Below are 17,609 nucleotides of genomic sequence, written 5' to 3' on the forward strand. Positions count from 1 at the left end.
ATTAGCTCCTGTGCCGCATCGCTCTGGTAGCTGTGTCCGCCATGCTCCAAAGGGTGCACCTGCATTTCCTGGGAGCCCCTTACTTCCAGGGCATCTGGGATTCCTTTCCTCCCTGGCCCAGCCCAGGAAAACCTTCCTTTGCCCAGCTAGCTGGTCTCCGGCTGGGCCTGGGCTCAGCCATCCACGGCAGCCCTGCTGGTTTAGCTGCGGTGGGGCTGCCCTAGATGGGCTTTTCCTGCAGGGCAGCTGAGATCCCAGCTAGTCAATGTGTATTCGCTGCATTAAGAGCCCGGGCTGTGTGTGGGAGAGGCAGAGGGCACAGACCCAGGATCCGAGAACACGGAGCCTGTTCCCATCCCATAACTCCTGCTTGTAAGGAGTGGGCAGCTGTTAGCAGGTGCCCCACTCCACTAGGAGACTCACACGCAGCAACAACTGCTCCAAGTCAACCTAGCAGAGGCAGAAATGGGCCAGGGCCCTGGCCAGACTGCAGGGAACCACGGCCTCCCAGTGCATCTTACCTATTCCTGGCTCCTGCCTGCCTGCCTCCAGGGGAGGGGAGGGCTGGCCAAACTCTCTACAGACCCCCACCCTGGAGCACAATGCAAACTGCTGGGTGCCGGCAGGGACAGCGGGCAGTGCCGCTGGTTTTCTTTTCAGAGCTCGCCCGTTTCACAGGATTTCGATGCTCAGAGAAACGCTGGGGGTGTGGCAGCGGCTGGGCAGGTGCCATCAGCACTGGCCGGCTCAGTACTCCTCGTCCTCAGCCTCGTCGGGGTCCTGAAAAATGCCCCTGAGCCTCTGGAGCAAGGGGGGAAGGTGGGGAGAGCACGTTAGCACCACCCGGCCCTTGCTGCCAAAACCCCACTCCTGTGGGACGAGGCTGACCCCACCCTGGGACAGCAGCCCTGTCCATGAGCTCATTCTGCTCATCCAAGCTCCACGGCTGGGGGCTCAGCTGCAGCAAGGGCTGGGTGTGTTCCTGCCGAGACAGCCGTGTTAGAGCCCTAGACCGGCCTCTGGGCCTGCCCAGCACCACTCCACCTGGCACCTGCCTTCTTGCCTTCCCCCGCTGGCAGAAACCCTCAGCTCCTGCCCGAGAGCGACTCCCCCGGGCTCCTTAGGGTAAGTGCAATTCAGAGAGAGCTCTGACTCTCAAATCTCACTTGCACCATGGAGAGCAACAGTTAACTGGCTCCAGCAGAGCCGCCCTGCTTCCAGGGGAGGGTTAAATCCCTTGAGAGAAGTTCACTAGCAAGCCCGTCCATTTATGAAAAATCAACCCGCGATTTAGCATTTTCCTGCAACCTGCCACACCCTGGTTTTGTTACCCAGCCAACCTCAACCCCAGCAAAGTGTTTTACTGGGTCCTGCTGTTAGGCAGGGGGCTGTGGGGGGGGGGGGGGGGAGTCCTGGCCTGCTGCAGGGCTGTAGCCCCCAGACAGCCACACGGCTCCCTCCCCTCGGCGAGAGCCTGAAGTTTTCTGAGTCTCTAAATCCACCAATGCCAAAGGCAAGAAGGCTGGGCTGGGCTGGGCCACGGCACCTCCCCACAGCCGCTTTCCAGCAGGGGTGTGGGCCTGGTGGCTGCCCCAGCCACCCCTAGCTGCGGGATGTGATGTGCCCAGCAGCTGTGGCCAGGGAGCAGTACCCACCCCACCGTGCAGAATTAGTGACCAGCTGCTGGTCTGCTCCAAAGCTGCCCCGCAGCCTGGCTGAGACCCGCAGGCCGGTCATGGCGACGTCTCCCCCCCCACCCCCCCCACTCACCTCACTGGCTGTAGAGTTGGAGGAACAAATGTTCCTCACAGGTCGGGGGGTCCTTCAGAGCCTCTGGCTGCGGGCCCCTTGGCTCCCACCCAGAGCCACCCTGGCCATAGGACCAATTGGCTGCCCTAGGCCCCACGTTTCCAGGGGCCCTGCAGTGGCCACCCCAACCAGCCTATGGCCAGAGAACAGCCTGGCAACAGTGGGGCAGGGACCGGGCCTGGGGCTGTGCCGCAGCCCAGCCAGTGCCAGCTGAGAGCTGCATGCCCCTGAGCAGCACCCGTCCTGGGGCTATACTGGGAGCAGCTGGCCCAGCCCTGAGCCTGCTGCCCTGGCACCTTCTGCACCTTGCCGGCACTGCTAGGAACGGGTGCTCTAGAGACAGACGCTGCCCCGCCCCTACCCCCAACATCAGCGAAGAATGCAGAGTGCACCCATACAGGCCACACGCCCTGGGGCTGCGAGAGCTGGTTGCTGGCTAGGACAGCCAAGGAGCAGCCTGTGGCCGGGGTCCCTGGGTGGGGGGGTGAACCAGTGAGCGGAGCAGGCGGGAGGTCAGCAGGGAGACAAGGCCGTTGGTGCTCGGCCCCCACCCACCTGGTGGCGGTGGAGGCTGAGCTGGTGCAGCCGATGCCCCGTGAACGGGCCCGACTGCCGGAGCTCCAGGTGCACGTGCTCCACCGTCGACTCATGCGGCATCTGGGGAGGCAGGCAAGTGTTTGCATGGCCCTGAGCTCCTTGGCGCCGCATGCCCTGCGCTGGGGCCCACCTAGGGACGCAGCCCCCCTGCCTTCAAACCCCTCCTCCCGCCCAGCTTTGGCAGCACCTCCGCCCACTACTGGGGCCTCCCACCAGGCAGGTCCATAAGGAGCCAGGTCCTGTGCCCGTGGCAGGCCTGGGAGCAGAGCTCAGTGCTTGAGCCACAAGGCCACTGTGGGGCCACACATGCCATGTAGCCAGGATCCCAGCTGGCCTGGCTTGGCAAAGGCCTGGCCAGCGCCTCCCACCCTAGCCCAGGGGCTCTGGCCTCCCGGCCCACGCAGCCGCACCCTGGGCCGATCAGGCTTGCCAGGTGCGCACCAGCACGGGCGGGGCGCGGAACAGGTAGCTGAAGGGGTAGTGCAGGAAGTTGAGGAAGGAGGCGGCGTAGAGGTCGGCGTAGCGCGTCAGCTGGCTGGCGAAGAGCGTCTGGCGGGAGCCGCAGCGGAAGAGGCTGCCCATCTTCCCGTAGCACATGTCCATCTCGTGGGTGACTTTCTGCCAGAGCCAGCGGGGGAATTAGCAGGGCCTGTGGCCTGGCCCAGAGAGCTGGGGCCATGAGACCAGGGACCGCAAGGCCCAACGCCTTGCACCGCCCCCCCCCCCCCAGTCAGGGCCCTTAACCATCCCTCCTGGCACCTGCCTGCGCCCCCGCCCCACCACCTGGAATCCCACAGCCATCGCCCGTGGCACTAGCCTGCTCCCCCCCATGCAGCACTTAGCTCTGGTCAGGAGCACACTGAGGGGCGGGGCACAAAGCAGCTGGCACAGCCACACAAGGCCAGAGATCAGACAGCAAACACGGAGCCCCCATGTATCCGAAGGGCAGCAGGGGGCACCCTGGCCCAGATGGGCCTTGCTGTGGGGCCTGCTGTGGGCTGCCACTCACTGCCCAGTGGGGCAGCACCAGCTTATGGGCTCCCCCTCACGCCTGCCTCCAACCCTGCCCCCCCGAGCCCTCCTTGAGCCACGAGAGCTGGTACCTGGATCTGGCGCTTGATGGAGCTGATGTCCAGGCACTCGCTGCTGCCACTGTCCAAGGGCCTGAAGGGAGCAGGTGGGGAGGGGTGAATGTCGCAGGAGGGGCCACCCTAGCCCCACCCCCATAAAGCACTCAAAGAGCCAGCAGGGGCCATCGCTGTGTGACCCCCAGTCGGCCCCGTTCACGTGTCACAGACCTGAGCCCTGTCAGATGCCCCAGAGCCCCTCCCCCCCCCCCGGTGCCCCCCCTGTCCTACACCACCCAGCCTGGGTGTAGCTGACACAAGGACAGGCGCTCAGGCTCATGGTGGAACACAAGCTCAATAGGAGGCAGCAGTGGGACCCTTGGGAGGCACAGCCAGGCGTGCGGTGAACAGGACACGAGGAGTCACTCTCCCGCGCTGCTCTGTGCTGATTCCACCGCAGCTGGGGCCAGGGCCAGGCACCACCTTGCAGGACCGATCTGGAGCGGGTCCAGAGCAGAACGAGAATGAGGAACGGCCTGGAGAACATGCGCTGCGGGGGCAGCTGGAAGAACTGGGCTTGTTTCGTTTAGAACAGGAGTGAGGGGGGACATGACAGCAGCTTCCAAGTACCTGAAAGCGTGTCGGGGAGGAGGGAGAAAACGTGTTCCCCTCGGCCTCAGGCCAGGACAAGGAGCAATGGGCTTAGAATCAGAGCAGCCTAGAGCTGGCAGAGTCCTCAGGAGTCAGCACGTCCAGCCCCTGCCCCCGGCAGGACCAATCCCAACTAAACCCAGCCCAGCCCGGGCCCTGTCAAGCCGAGACTGACACACCTCCAGGGATGGACATTCCCCCCCTCCCTAGGGAACCCAGCCCAGCGCTTCCCCCCCTCCTAGGGAAAGAGTTTTGCCTAATATCCAACCTAGACCTCCCCCCACTGCAACTTGAGCCCATTGCTCCTTGTTCTGCCACCTGCCCCCACTGAGAACAGCCTCTCGCCAGCCTCTTTGAACCCCCTTCAGGAAGTCGAAGGCTGCTCTCAAATTCTAAATAGTTCCTAACCTGTGCTCTCCCCACCGAGGGCCGCCCACCTCCTTCCCATACTGCGTTGCCTAGTGCATTTGTCTGGGAGCTGACCTTGTCCGTGAAGACACAGGCAAAGAAAGCATTGGGCACGTCAGCTTTCCCCACATCATCTGTCACTAGGTTCCTCCCTCGTCCAGTGAGGGCCCCACACCCTCCTGTCAGGGAGGCTGGACCAGGGTTTCCCAACCTATGGGTCAGGAGCCAAATATGGGTGGCCAGGCGTCTCCCCAGGTGGCTCTGACGGAGCCAGTCACACGTTTTTTGAATTGCCCTGGGGCACCAAGTCTTCCTGACTTGTCAAAATGGGCCCCCTGTGGAAAAGGCTGGGGACCGCTGGGCTGGGGCTGCACTCGCCTCTCGAGGGCCCTGCCAGTTCTAGGGTCTGTGGTTCCCTGTGCACGGAGCAACCCCGCTGCTCTGTTCCCTTCAGTGCAGCTCCCCGGCCTGGCCTGGCCTCACGCCCTGCCCGACCGTGGCCCAGTCGTGTGAGTGACGCCCCGGCTCTGGCACTGCCCTCACACCCCAGCGCTGTGCCCGGCTCCAGGGCTCCCTGGCACCGTGCGAACCAGCCGCTCGCCCTGCGTCTCAGCACGTAGCGGGGGCCTCCCGGCGGAGGGGGGGCTGAGGGGCCATGCATCCCTCAAATGCCACCAGTAGGAGGGGCAAGGGGCCACCGCCTCGGGGCGGCCCAGGGCACTAGCATGGGGCTGGTGCCCGCAGTGGGGGTCGCACACAGCCTGCACTCACTGTTGCCAAGGGCAGGGGGCCCCGGGCCCCAACGCTGCAGGAGGGACTTGAAGGGACGAGGTGGGGCAGAGGGGGCATTGTCCCAGCACGGGGAGGAGTCACGGGGGGAGGTCACATGGCTGGTGCCCCCTCTGCCTTCTTCTGCACCAACTGCCCGTCTACACTGCAGCCGTAAGTGGTGTTAGGTCAATTGCTGCGGGTCCCCCCCACGCTGCCCGGCTGCCGGGAACGCACCCTCGCGCTGCGCCTGCCTTGCCTCGAGCTGTGCCAGGCTCACCCCTGGAACCCGCCGCTCCAACCGCCTGCCCGCCCAAGGCCGGGTCGCCGGCGCTTAGCCTGGTACGGGGCTGGCAGCCCACAGCTGCCCTCGGTAAGGCAGCCCCACTGCCTGAGAGGGGACTGGGGGTTGCCCAGGGCAGAGGAACCAGCCCCAGCGGGGGCCTCTGGCGCTAGCAGGGCAGAGAGCAGCGAGGCGCCCGGGCAGCCCCAGCCGCTGAGTCACTCCGGGCAGACACTCACAGCTGCTGTGGGATGCGCCTGCTTCTTTGTCACTGTGGAGCTGGCAGCATGACAGACCTGCTGCTCTGACTCACCGGCTGGGGAGCGGCAGCTGATCCTGGCTGTGCAGCGCCTGGCACAGCAGGGGCACTCAGGGCAGCGCCAGCTCCCTGCCAAAGGGCCAAGCACGTCGCAGGCCCCACGACTCAGGCCAACAGAGGATCTCCGTCCAGTTGTGCAGGTGGGGAAACTGAGGTACCTGGGAGTAGAGCCCAGGAGTCTTGCTCTAAGCCACTAGCCCCCTCTCCTCTTGCAGGGCCAGGGAGGGAACTCAGGAGTCCTGGCCCCCAGAACCATCCACTCTAACCACTAGGCCCCACTCTCCCTTGGTGCTAGGGACAGAACCCAAGAGTCATGACTCAGTGCCCTAGCCCCCCCTCCTCTAACCACTAGGCCTCTTTCCCCTGCTGAGATGTGGGGAGAACCCAAGTGTCCTAGCTCCCAACCTCCCTGCTCTAACCACTGGGCCCCACTCCCCTCCGGAGAACCCAAGCGTCCTGGCTCCCAGCCTGGTCCCACTCAGTGGCTACGTCTACACTGGCACCTTTTTTCGGAAATGCTTAAAACAGAACAGTTTTCCGTTATAAGTATTTCCGGAAAAAGCACGTCTACATTGGCAGGATGCTTTTCCGGAAAAGCACTTTTTCCAGAAAAGCATCCGTGGCCAATCTAGACGCGCTTTTCTGCAAAAAAGTCCCGATCGTCATTTTCGCGATTGGGGATTTTTTGCGGAAAACAAATCTGAGCTGTCTACACTGGCCCTTCTCCAGAACAGTTTTCCGGAAAAAAGGACTTTTGCCCGAACGGGAGCAGCATAGTATTTCCGGAAAAGCGGCTGATTTCTTACAGTAGATCGTCAGTGCTTTTCCGGAAATTCAAGGGGCCAGTGTAGACAGCTGGCAAGTTATTCTGGAAAAGCGGCTGATTTTCCAGAATAAGTGGCCAGTGTAGACACAGCCAGGGTATGTCTACACTACCCCCCTAGTTCGAACTAGGGGGGTAGTGTAGACATACCCCCAGTATGTGCCATTCCTGTGCTAGGTGGTGCACAGGCACAGGGCCCGGCCAGCAACCCACGACGCCCCCCTGCAGTCTGTGCTCCCTCTCCTGGCCCCGACCCGGGTCCAATCAGCTCGCCCCGCCCCTGGCCAGGCTCCCCGGGAGTGGCTGCTGCCCTTCCCCTTGGCACAGGTTGCCCCGCCCCCGGCCGGGCTCCCCGGGAGTGGCTGCTGCCCTTCCCCTTGGCACAGGTTGCCCCGCCCCCGGCCAGGCTCCCTGGGGGTGGCTGCTGCCCTTCCCCTTGGCACAGGTTGGCCCGCCCCCGGCCGGGCTCCCTGGGGGTGGCTGCTGCCCTTCCCCTTGGCACAGGTTGGCCCGCCCCCGGCCAGGCTCCCTGGGGGTGGCTGCTGCCCTTCCCCTTGGCACAGGTTGGCCCGCCCCCGGCCGGGCTCCCCGGGAGTGGCTGCTGCCCTTCCCCTTGGCACAGGTTGCCCCGCCCCCGGCCGGGCTCCCTGGGGGTGGCTGCCGCCCTTGGCGCAGGTTTCCCCGCTCTCAGATGTGGAGGGAGCCCTGACGTGTTCCCTGCCGCTCTGGGCTCCGTGGGACCAGACTGGGGTCTGGGCCCCAAGAGCGACCTTCCCCCACCTCTGCGGCTCCCCCCACTTACTGGTACAGCTCGGCCAGCAGCACGTCCAGGCTCCGCAGCTCCTCGAAGATCTCTGCACGCAGAGGCGGGGTCAGCGGGGAGTGACCCTCGAGGGGGCCCCCACCAAGACCCCACCCACCTGGTCCCCCTAGGTGCACCAAGCTCCCCCCAGCTCCGGAGGCACGCGATGGGCCCCACAAGCACCCCAGCACTGGCCAGGACAGCCAGAGCCAGGCCCACGGCGACAGGCCTGTGTGAGGTAGTGGGGGGCTCTGTGCGAGTCCCAGTGACTCACCCACATGGGGATGGGCCCAGACACCTCGTCCCAGCCTGGGCAGAGAACAAGGCTCTTCCCGGGGGGAGACAAAGGGAGGGAGGTGCAGACAGACACCGGGCTGGGGGGCAGGGCCTGGGAGCGAGGGAGTTTCTGGCTGGGGAACATGAAGGGAACAGACTAAGCTGAGCGCTGGGGGGCGATGGACCCTCCCCCAAGGGGTCTGAGGCCTCCTGGCCCTGGCTCCTGTAGCCAGGTCACGTCTGTGCCGGGCTGTGCCTGGAGGAGCAATAACCCCCCCGTTCTACTGGCGGGCGGGGTCCGCTCTGGCTGCTCGGGGGCTGCAGGATGGGGGGGCCGATGCGCCGGCACAGCCCATCACAGAGATTCAGAGCAAGTGGCCGGCGCTTCGCTGCATCGGTACCTGCTTGGGGGCCACGCAGGGAGACCAGGCTTAGCTCCAGTGCCCCCCGGCCAGCCCCATGCCCGCCTGCTCACCGCTCCTCTCGGCCCAGACGTGCAGCTCCCGGGCCAGCTCGGGCACCACCAGGAAGGTGCGCCAGCCCTGCCGCTTCTTGGACTTGAGGATGTCGCCGAAGATGTGGTCCCCAATGTAGAGGATGTCCTTGCCCTTCACCCCCAGCAGCTCACACACCATGTCCGAGGAGCCTGGGCGAGAGGGACGGGGCTCAGCGCCCCAGCTGGGGGTGCCCCTCTCGCCAGCCTGGCAGAGCCCAGCCAGGCCTTCTCGCGTGCTCCCCTGGCGGCGGGAGAGCTGGGGGCAGGGGCGTTACCTCCGGAGTAGACGGCGCAGTGCTGGAGCGGCCCGGTGTAGGTGCCGATCCGCAGCTTGCCCGTGTCCTGGGGGCACAGACAGCGGTCTATTGGCAGCAGCACAGCGAGGAGCCAGGTGCAGGGGCTGGGTTCCTGAGCACACGAGCCCCCCGGCAGCCATGGGGCCCCCCACAGGCTTATGCCAGGCACCCTGCTGGCGGGGAGCCCGCTGCATGGGGTCCGGGCCAGGCCACGCGCTGGGGAACGCCCCGCTGCCCTCAGAGGCCAGGAGCGGAGCCGGAGCCGTCCTGCCCCCGCCTCGCAGAATGGCACGAGGGCTGCAAGCGCCCCAGCGGAGCGCGAGACTTCGCAGCCCCTCCAGCACCCCGGCAGCGCGTGGGACTCCAGCCCGAACGCCCGGCTCGGGGCAGCTGCCTCGCTTCGTGCTTCGGGCACAGCGGTCAGCAGGGCCACCCCCCCCCCCGCAGCGCACGGCCGGCTGGGCAGTCTCCCCTCTGGAGCAGCAGAGCCGGACTCGGGTACCGGGACCCGCGCGCTGCCCCGACCCGGCACGTTCCGGGCCCTACCGTGTCGACCTGCCGCAGGACGGTCCCCTCGGCGAAGAAGAGCGGCTTGCGCGTGTCGACGACAATCAGGTCGAAGTAGGAGCGCCAGGGGCGCTGGGCCTGCAGGGTAACACCGGGTCAGGGCTGGGCCCACTAGGCCAGACTGCCTCTCCGCCCCACGCCACAGTCTGTGCCGGCCAGGTGCCCAGTGACAGCCAGAGCGGCCCGGCAGCCTCGAGAGCCACACAGGCCCCCGGGGCTCGGTCCCACTCACCTCGGCTCCCGGGTCGAAGGCGAACAGGTGGCTCATTATCGCCTGCCAAAGGACAAGGGAGCAGTTGGCATCAGTCGCGCTCTGCGAGCGCCACGCACGGTGCCGGGCTGGCCAGCGGGGCCTGGCTCCAGGGAGCGCGGAGCTGGCCTGCCGGGGATGTGATCACGCGGCTCTGGGCAGCCCAGCTCGGCCCCAGCCCACACAGAAGGCCCCGGCTGGGCCCACATGCTGGCCCAAGCTCATGCCCAGCTCACTCCTGGCAGGGGCCTGGGGGACCAGGGGCCCTCTGCCGGGGCCTGCCTGCTGCAGAGGCCCAAAACAGCAACGTGCCCGGGGCAGGGGGCACACGCCTGCCTGGGGCTCTGTCGTCTCCCTGCACAAAGGGGAAGGGGCCAGTCTGGGGCACCAGCTTCCGCCGCGCGGCCCCGTGTCGCATGGGGGGCTCTGTGGCCAGAGCGGAGCCCGATTCCCATGGGCCCAGCCCCCTTGAGCCAGCTCAGACCCCAAGTGGGCCCCAGAGGCCGGGGGCCACGGCTCGGCTCAGCGCCAGCCCCCACGGGGGCCTGGGGGGGCGGGTACTCACGTCTGTGTAGTTGTAGTCGCTGTTGGTGGCCAGGAAAACCTTCCCTGCCTCCTTCATGCGGCTCAGCAGCAGGGGCACGCGAGGCTGCGGGAACGAGAGGGCACCTTGCACCCGGCTGGCGGCCGCGGGTCCCGGGGGGGTCCGGCGGGAGGGGGTTGCTCGCCCCCGCCCCCACTGCCAGAGGTCTCGGCGTGGGAGCCCAGAGCGGGCGCAGACAGTCCAATCCCGGGGGGGCAGGGTGGTCTTGGGAACGGCGCCAGCCAGAGCCGGGGGAGGGGATGCCCAGGAAGGATGCCCGAGGCTGCTTGGCCCTGCAGGGCACGGGTGTGACGCCCCCCATCCCTGGGGGAGCAGCTGTTCCCGGGGACACTCACGTCTTTCACCACATACTTCTCCAGGTTCCCCAGCGTCTTCTCCTTCAGGCAGCCCTGGGCGAGCGAGGGGACGGGTCACGATCGCTGCCCCCGTGGGCACGGGCCCCTGGCTCCTCCTACGCCGGGAAACGCCCCCAATTCCAACCCGCCCCCCCGCCCCCGGTCCGCCAACCCTCAGGGTCTGGGCTGCCCTGCTCTCCGCCGGACACCGATCCCCGGGGCAGCGAGGGGCCAGGCCCCCAGTCCCGCCTGTGGCAGTAACGTGCCCTCTGGCTGTCAGTACACCCGCCTGGAACTGGTCTCAGGGCGTTTACACGGGGATTTTAAAGGGGCTCCCGACACAGCCCCGGCCCAGCCACCCGCCTGGGGCTCCCCGGCAGCCACTGACCGAGAGGTGCACGTAGTCCATGGCCTCGCGCACGTCCTGGAACAGGCTGCGGAAGGACATGAAGAGGTTGCCGTGTTTGTAGCCCGTGTCACAGCTGGGGCAGCGAGGAGAGGAGGCATCAGTGGGGGGCACTGGATGGGGGGGGTGAGTGGGGCAGGTGGGCAGCAAGGGGGCACTGGGTGGGGGGGGCTGAGCGGGGCAGGGGGCAGCAAGGGGGGCACTGGGTGGGGGCTGAGCGGGGCAGGGGGCAGCAAGGGGGGCACTGGGTGGGGGCTGAGCGGGGCAGGGGGCAGCAAGGGGGGCACTGGGTGGGGGCTGAGCGGGGCAGGGGGCAGCAAGGGGGGTACTGGGGGGGTGCAGCTGGCGTCCCAGGCCGCCCAGGGAAGGGGGGAGCTGCAGAGAGCACAGCTCCCTCCCGCCCCAGGCATGTGCACAAAATGCAGAGGGAAGCGCTGGGCCCACACGTGCCCCTGCCAGGCCCCTCGGCGCCCAGCCGGGCCAGAGTCTCCGTGGGAGGAGCCGGGGCCGCACGGTGGCCTGGCCTGGCCGCTTGCCCACTGGCCACCCAGCACCGGCCACTGCCAGGCTCCAAGCTCGTGCTCTGGGCATCAGCAGGGACGTCGACCCTCCCAGCCCTACTGACCTCCCCGGCCCGAACCCCAAGCAAACCCAGGGGGCTCGGCTCTTTGGCAGAGCGTCAGGCGCTGGCCCAGCCTGCTGTGGAGACGGCAGGACCCAGCCGGGCAGCCCCCCACCCCGACCCCTCCATGCGCCACGAGCCTCACTTGATGTATCTGGAGCACTTGGTGAAGAAATCCACCAGGCAGGCGTAGAGATAGGTCTCTGCCAAGGAAGGGAGGGCAGGTCAGCAGGGTGCAGGCTCGGGGAGGGGCTGTGGGTGTGGCCCAGGGGTGCAGCCACTAGCTTGGGACATGGGGTGGAGCCCTGCTCTGCCACAGAGCCCCTTGGCCTTGGGCCTGTCACTTAGCCGCCCTGGGTCTCTGCGGCCCTGGCACGTGGGAGCGAACCCCAGACCCTGAGGTGAGGGAGGGCAGGCCGGTCGCAGGCGGCAGGCTGAGGGCCCGGGGAAAGGGGGGAGGTGAGAGCCGTGGCCCCAGCACCTACCGGTGAGGTTGAAGAGCGTGTTGAGGATGTGAAATCGCTTGGTGTCATCCCGCTGAATGAACTTGTTGGGGTAAAAACTCCAGATCTCGGCCCTGGGGAGACACGGCGGAGCGGGGCTGAGCCAGGGCCAGGGCCCGGCTGCCAGTGGGGACACCAGCGGGGGTTTTCCAGGAGGCTGCTGGGCACAGGCTGGGGCTCTCGCTGGCTCCCACAAGCTGGTGCCCTAGCTCCAGGCTGCCAGCCCTGCAGGGGAAGCTGGGGATGGCTGGAGCTGGCGTGTCCTGCCCCAGAGCAAGCTGCATCCCCGAGCTGTTCCCTCATCTGCCAGCAGCCGGCAGCGCTCGCTCAGCTCCCTGCCAGAAGCCCAGCCATCCCGGGCCAGGCGCACCAAGCGAAGCGATAACGCTGGAGAATGGGCCACCCCCAGCACCCTGCTTGGACCCCCGACTAGCCCCTCCGCACCGACGCCCCCACCCCGCCAGCCCAGGATGGTCCACAGGGCCCCGGCCACCTTCCCTGCCCTCCGAGTCCTTCTCCAGCCGGGCCCAACTCTCCCGCTGCCCCATCCAGACAGCTGGCCCCACGGCCGGCCCGGGCGTCTCTGGGAGGGGCAACCCTGCCTGGGCCCTTCCAGGGGGCACCGTGTTCCTGCTTGTTTCCGCCGCCCTCAGGCACGCCCGGGAGCTGCAGCACCGGGGGCTCAGCCCAGCTCACAGCTGCCCAGGCCTCAGGTCTGGGGGTCGGGGAAGGCAACAACAGCCCCGGGCGGAAAGAGAACGAACCGGCGCGGGGCACGGCCCCTGTCCGGGAGCAAGGGAGGGCAGGAGGACGAGGCCAACCCAGCCCCTTCCCCGGCTGCGCCCCCGGTGCCGGCCCCAGCTCCCCCGCAACTCGGGGCAGCTGCCCAAGGGGTGAGCACAAGCTGGGGGGAGGAGCGGCTGGAAGGGGCGCGCCCCTGGGAGCGGATGACGTGCTGGCCGGCAGCAGGCCGGGGTTGTCCTGCCGGATTTAGAACCATGGCAGAAGCCCAGGGACAGCCCCCCTGCCCAGCCAGGGGGCCCCCACCGCTCCGGGGAGCTATGGCTGTGCCCGGGATCAGATCCTGGGCTGCAATTCTACTGCAGAAAGATGGGCTGGCCTGGGAGACTAGGCAAAGACTCTTGGGTGCTCTGTGCCTCAGTTTCCCCTCTGTGCAACAGGGAGAACAGCCCTGCCCAGCCTGCCAGGGCTGGCTGAGGATAAATGCGGGGTGCTCAGAGGCCACGGTGATGGGCTCCCCCAAACCCCGACGTCAGGTTTCATTCCTCAGGGCTCTGCCCGGGCAGCACTGAGGGGGGCAGTATCTCAGGGGGGCTGCAGCGGGTGGGTCTGTGGGTGGGGTGAGCAGCAACGGGTCTCAGTAGCTAGGTGCCCACAGGGCTCTGCTGGCTGGGCCCACTGTGGCCGAAGGCCGAGGACGCTCCTGGGGTGCCCTGTCTCCTCCCCCCAAAGCCCCAGGACTGAGCCCCCCCCCCCATGGAATTACAGCGAAAGGACGGGAAATCCCCCCCAGGGACCTCCCCAGAGCGGCGCCAGAGGCCAAGCCCGAGGCCTGGCGGGGGGGGGAAGGACGGGGAGCAAACAACCCCCGAGGGCAACAGGAACATGCCCCTGCCCCCCTCTGGCTGCCTGCAGGCGCCGGGCGCGGGGGCCCGTGACCCCCGGGATCTGGCTCTGCCCAGCAGCCCTGGGCGGGCGGCTCCCGGGGGCAAGCGCCGCGGGCCGGGCGGGCGCGGGAAGCACCTACCCCTTGAGGACGCGGAAGCCGTGGGCGCAGACCAGCAGGTTCCCGTGGGAATCGACCTTCAGCAGGTTCCCGAACTGCGCGTCGAACACCAGGCCCCTGCAGAGGGAGGGGGGCGGGGGGGCGCCAGCTGCTGTATCCCCCAGGCACCAGCCCCCCACACCGGGAATCCGGCCCTGCCCGCGCCCGCAGCAGCCCCCACCAGCCGCCCTCCCTCCCTCTTGGCTGTCCCTCGCCACCGGGCCTCGGGTGCCCGCTTCACACGGCAGCGACGGGCCCGCCTGGCCCAAGGCAAGTGGCAATGGGCAGGGCCAACAAATGAGGTTCCTCCCCGCTCCCGACAGAGCAATGGAACCTCCCCCCAACTCTTCCCATGGGGCCCCAGGCGCCCGTGGGCACGGCCAGGGCAGTGGCCCAGCTTGGCTCTCAGGCCCGGGGGCAAGTAGCCAACACGCGGTGTGAGCCGCCCCTTGGAATGGGGGTGTTAGACACCACAAGCCTGGCGTGCCGGGTGGGGGCTCGCTAATGCCCCCTGCCCCCCATAACTGCCGTGGGGCTGGCAGGGGAGGGGCGGCGCTCACCTGGTGGGGAAGGTCGGGTCGTACTGGTAGGTGAGGATCTCGTGGGGGTACCCGATGGAGACCAGCCGGTCCAGCAGCAGTTCGAAGGCCAACTCCTCGTAATCGGGGGACTTGTACACTGCCGGGGGACAGGGCAGTGGGGGCCCAGCCAGACACCCAGCAGCCGGGGACTCTCCCTCCCCCCGCGGCACCCCACTGCCCCGGCCCACCTCGCCCTCACCGGGCCGGCCATCTGGGACCAGCTGGCCGGCCTGGGGGAGCCGCCCCACCGCTCACGAGGCCCTGCTGCAGCTCCCAGCCAGAGCCTGGCGTGACTCCGGATTCGCTCCGCTGCCGGGGTTACTCGGGGTTTCTGGGAGCGAGTCGGGACAGCCCTGGGCCCCGCCCGAGTGGGGATCCCCCCGGGAACCCAGCCCCCGCTCACTGGCCAGCGTGTAGTCCATGTCGAAGCCAAAGCAGCGAATCTTCCCCAGAGCCAGGCTGCGGTTCACGAAGATCCTGGCGGAGAAACGACGTTGGGGGGGAAATGAAGGGGGCTGCTTCCCCGGGGCTGGCGCTGTCCCCCCAACACGCCCTGCCCCCCAACACCCTGCACCCCCTCCCAGCACCCAGGGGCCCCCCATGCCCTGCCTGGGTCTGGACAGCTTCTGCAAGAACCACTCCTTACTGCCCCCAAAGAGACGTTCCTGCCCCTCCCCCAAGTTTGCTCTCCCGGCCACCTGCCCCTGCTGCACCATATGGGGGGGGGGCTGGATTTCCATGCTGGCCTGGGACCCGTGTTTGTCCTTCCCTCACCGACCGCCAGCCCCCCAGACCGTCTCCTGTCTGCGCCCACCTGCCCACACCCTGCCAGGCCGCTGGGCCCCGGCCTCGGCCCTCAGACACCCTGCCCCGCCAGCACCCCCTTCCCATGGCAGGGAAGGCCCTGGGAGCCCCCAGAGGGGGGCAGGGCTGACGGGGGCACAGCCCCTTTGGGGAGCACTGGGGTCCAAGCAAAATGCCCCTAAGTCACTGTCCAGGCAGGATCGCCTGCACCAGGGGACCAGGGACACCAAGGGGCAAACTCTGCAGCCAGGCCAGAGCCAGGACCCCCCGCCCCCCCGGCTTTCCCCGCAAACGTGCGGAATGAATTTTATGTGTCCCACCGTGGGGCCGACGTGCGACACATCATCTGCATCGTGGTGCCCAGAAGACAATGGGGGGGATGAGGGGGAGGGGCTTGGGGTGCAGGTTGCCCTGGGGCTGCGAGGATCCCCCCAGCTCTCTCCCTGCAGCAGGGGCCGAGGCGTCTCCCCACCAGGGCCAGGCCCGGGCTGCGTCGGGTGGGGGCACAGCCGGGCTGGGCCACGCAGTTCCCTGGGCCCCTGCTTTGCCGAGGTGGCTGCGCAGCTGCCCAGCATCCAGGGAACTGGCCCAGGAGCCCGCCTGCCCCTGGCAGCAGGGCCGGGCAGTCCAGCCTAGTGGGCGCAGCTAGCGACTGGCACTCCCACCACCCACCTTTTATTCCTGGCCCTGCCACCGCAGAGCAGGGACCAGGTGACCCCTTTTGCCAGGGGAACAGGACAAAGGCCAGAGAAGGAGCCTGGATGGGGGAGGGGCAGCGATTTCAAGCACGGCTCCTGGGATGGGTCAGAATGGCACCCCCCACCCTTTCACAGATGGGGAAACTGAGGCAGGGAGTGGCACCGGCCCTGGCAGGGCTGGGAACGGAACCCAGGTCTCCCACGTCCCAGACACGGGGGGGGGGGGCAGGAGGTCACTGGCCCGTGCTGCGAGGCTCCCAGGCTGACACCTGGCCAGGGTGAGACCCGTCCCAGGCCCGGGGAGGGGGCTCGGGTTGGACGAGGCGGCGGCGCAGTGCTGGGCCCTTTAAGAAGGGTGAGAAGAGGCCAGCGGGAGAGACAATACCAATTATTGGAGCAGAAAATGGCCCGTCGCTGGGCCCGCAGCTCGGGGGGCGGCTGGGGGGTCGAGGGGATCCCGGCTGTCTGGACCTCAGCCTGACCCAACATGTGCCGCTGGGGCGCCCAGGGGAGCAAGACCGGGCCCCTGGGGGCTCTGTCCTGGACAGGGAGGGACTGGATCCCCCACCATGGTCACGGAGCCCCCCCCCCCATCAGCTTGGGGGATCTGGGCCACGTGGGGCTGGCAGGGATCCTGGGTTCCGGCCCCGGATTCCCGGGCCAATCCTGCGCCGCTCTGTGCCTCAGTTTCCCAAGGACTGGATGGCGGTTACTGAGCGGAGAGCTCTGCAGTCTAGGGGCTGGAGGGGCCACCGGGGGGATCGAGACGCAGTGGCTCCTGCAGCCCAGGTACTAGGGCGAAGGTGGACAGACCCCCCCTCCCCCCAGCTGTCCTGGCCGGAAGCAGATGTAGCTGCACAAACCGGATTCTCTCGCCCTACACCCGGGCAAAGCAGGTGTGAAGTGAGGAGCGGTACCCGAGGTAGTGCGGCCTAATGGAGAGAACACTGGCCTAGGGCCCAGGCGTCCCGGCTTTTCTTTCCAGCTCTGCCGAACAACTTTCCCTCGTTGGGCCTCAGTTTCCCCATCCACACATGGGGGGGAACTACCTTGGCGTCAGCAGTGCCTGGCCGGAGCACCCCCCTCCCCAGTGCCCAGCCCGCAGCCCAGATCCCGCTGCTGTGAGCTCACTAGCCAGCCCCAGGTGCCCGGCTCCTGCCCCGGAGCCCTTCACCCCGCACTGCCCCGGGAGCCGCCACCCCAGCAGGTCCCTGCAGAGACACCAGGACCCCCCTCGCCCCCGGTCGCCCGGTCCGGAGGAGTCGGAGGGAGCCGAGCCGGCGCCGGGATCGGCCCATCCCCGTGGGCTCTGGGCGCCGGCTGCCGCTGTCCTTACCGGTGCTGACAGGCCCGCTTGAGGGCGGGGCCCTCGGTGGCCTCCGGCTCCGGGGCGCCCCGGGGCGCGTCGCGCGGCTCCCCGGCCAGGCTGCCCATGAGCGCGGCGTGGGGCAGGTGGAGCGCCTCGGAGCGCAGCGCAGCGCAGCCTTTTATCGCTGGGCGCTATCGGGCCGAGCCGCCGCCCGCCCCGCCCCGGCCCGGGGCTCGCTGCGGGGCCGCTCCCCGGCCAGGGCCTCCCCTCAGCCCGGAGCCGGGCGAGCCGCTGCCCCTGGTAATGATGGAGCCGGGACGTGCCTCAGCCCCACCCCTGCGCCCGGTCCCAGCCTTCCCAGGAGCCCCGTGGCCCCCAGGGGCTCTCCCAGCTCTGCCCCGCCCCACCCCCGGACTCCCGTCCTCTCCCCGGTGCCACGCCCTGCCCCTCGGCCAACCCCCTCGGCCTCCCTGCCTGGCCCAGCTACAACTGCCCCCCAGTGCCTGTCCAGCACCCCCACAGCATCGCCCCCCATGCCCGCTCCCTGAC

The 17,609-nt window shown here is 68.0% G+C and overlaps 1 protein-coding gene across 8 annotated transcripts; it reads right to left on the minus strand.

Moving 5' to 3' along the window:
- Positions 1-35: 35 nt before the first annotated feature.
- LOC102445961 (5'-nucleotidase domain-containing protein 4-like) lies at positions 36-17,335 on the minus strand. Of its 8 annotated transcripts, none has more exons than XM_075910625.1 (18): positions 17,088-17,329; positions 14,653-14,726; positions 14,229-14,346; positions 13,651-13,746; positions 11,865-11,956; positions 11,525-11,582; positions 10,740-10,785; positions 10,352-10,405; positions 9,978-10,061; positions 9,395-9,436; positions 9,142-9,240; positions 8,575-8,641; positions 8,279-8,449; positions 7,528-7,579; positions 3,510-3,570; positions 2,848-3,024; positions 2,365-2,466; positions 36-801 (listed from the first exon to the last, which is right to left on the minus strand). In XM_075910625.1, exons 1-18 carry the CDS (start codon positions 17,183-17,185, stop codon positions 748-750), a joined length of 1,545 nt encoding a protein of 514 aa, XP_075766740.1. In that variant the 5' UTR covers positions 17,186-17,329; the 3' UTR covers positions 36-747. The 8 variants fall into 8 exon arrangements, 7 of the variants coding, with proteins under 7 accessions (XP_075766740.1, XP_075766738.1, XP_075766744.1 ...); XM_075910623.1 differs by having other exon boundaries at positions 10,740-10,833; positions 17,088-17,328; XR_012897939.1 differs by having other exon boundaries at positions 784-801; positions 2,817-3,024; positions 10,740-10,833; positions 17,088-17,333.
- Between the last annotated feature and the right edge of the window lie 274 nt (positions 17,336-17,609).

The sequence above is a fragment of the Pelodiscus sinensis genome, chromosome 28, assembly GCF_049634645.1.
Source record: "Pelodiscus sinensis isolate JC-2024 chromosome 28, ASM4963464v1, whole genome shotgun sequence".
Lineage (NCBI taxonomy): Eukaryota > Metazoa > Chordata > Testudines > Trionychidae > Pelodiscus > Pelodiscus sinensis.

Excerpts from the sequence above, each read along its gene's own strand:
- LOC102445961 (XM_075910623.1), bottom strand. The coding sequence starts at position 17,185 with ATGGGCAGCCTGGCCGGGGAGCCGCGCGACGCGCCCCGGGGCGCCCCG. Across the intron at positions 11,957-13,650 it reads GGCTTCCGCGTCCTCAAGGG|GGCCGAGATCTGGAGTTTTT; the intron begins GTAGGTGCTTCC and ends GTGTCTCCCCAG. Across the intron at positions 802-2,364 it reads TCAGCCTCCACCGCCACCAG|AGGCTCAGGGGCATTTTTCA; the intron begins GTGGGTGGGGGC and ends CCCTTGCTCCAG.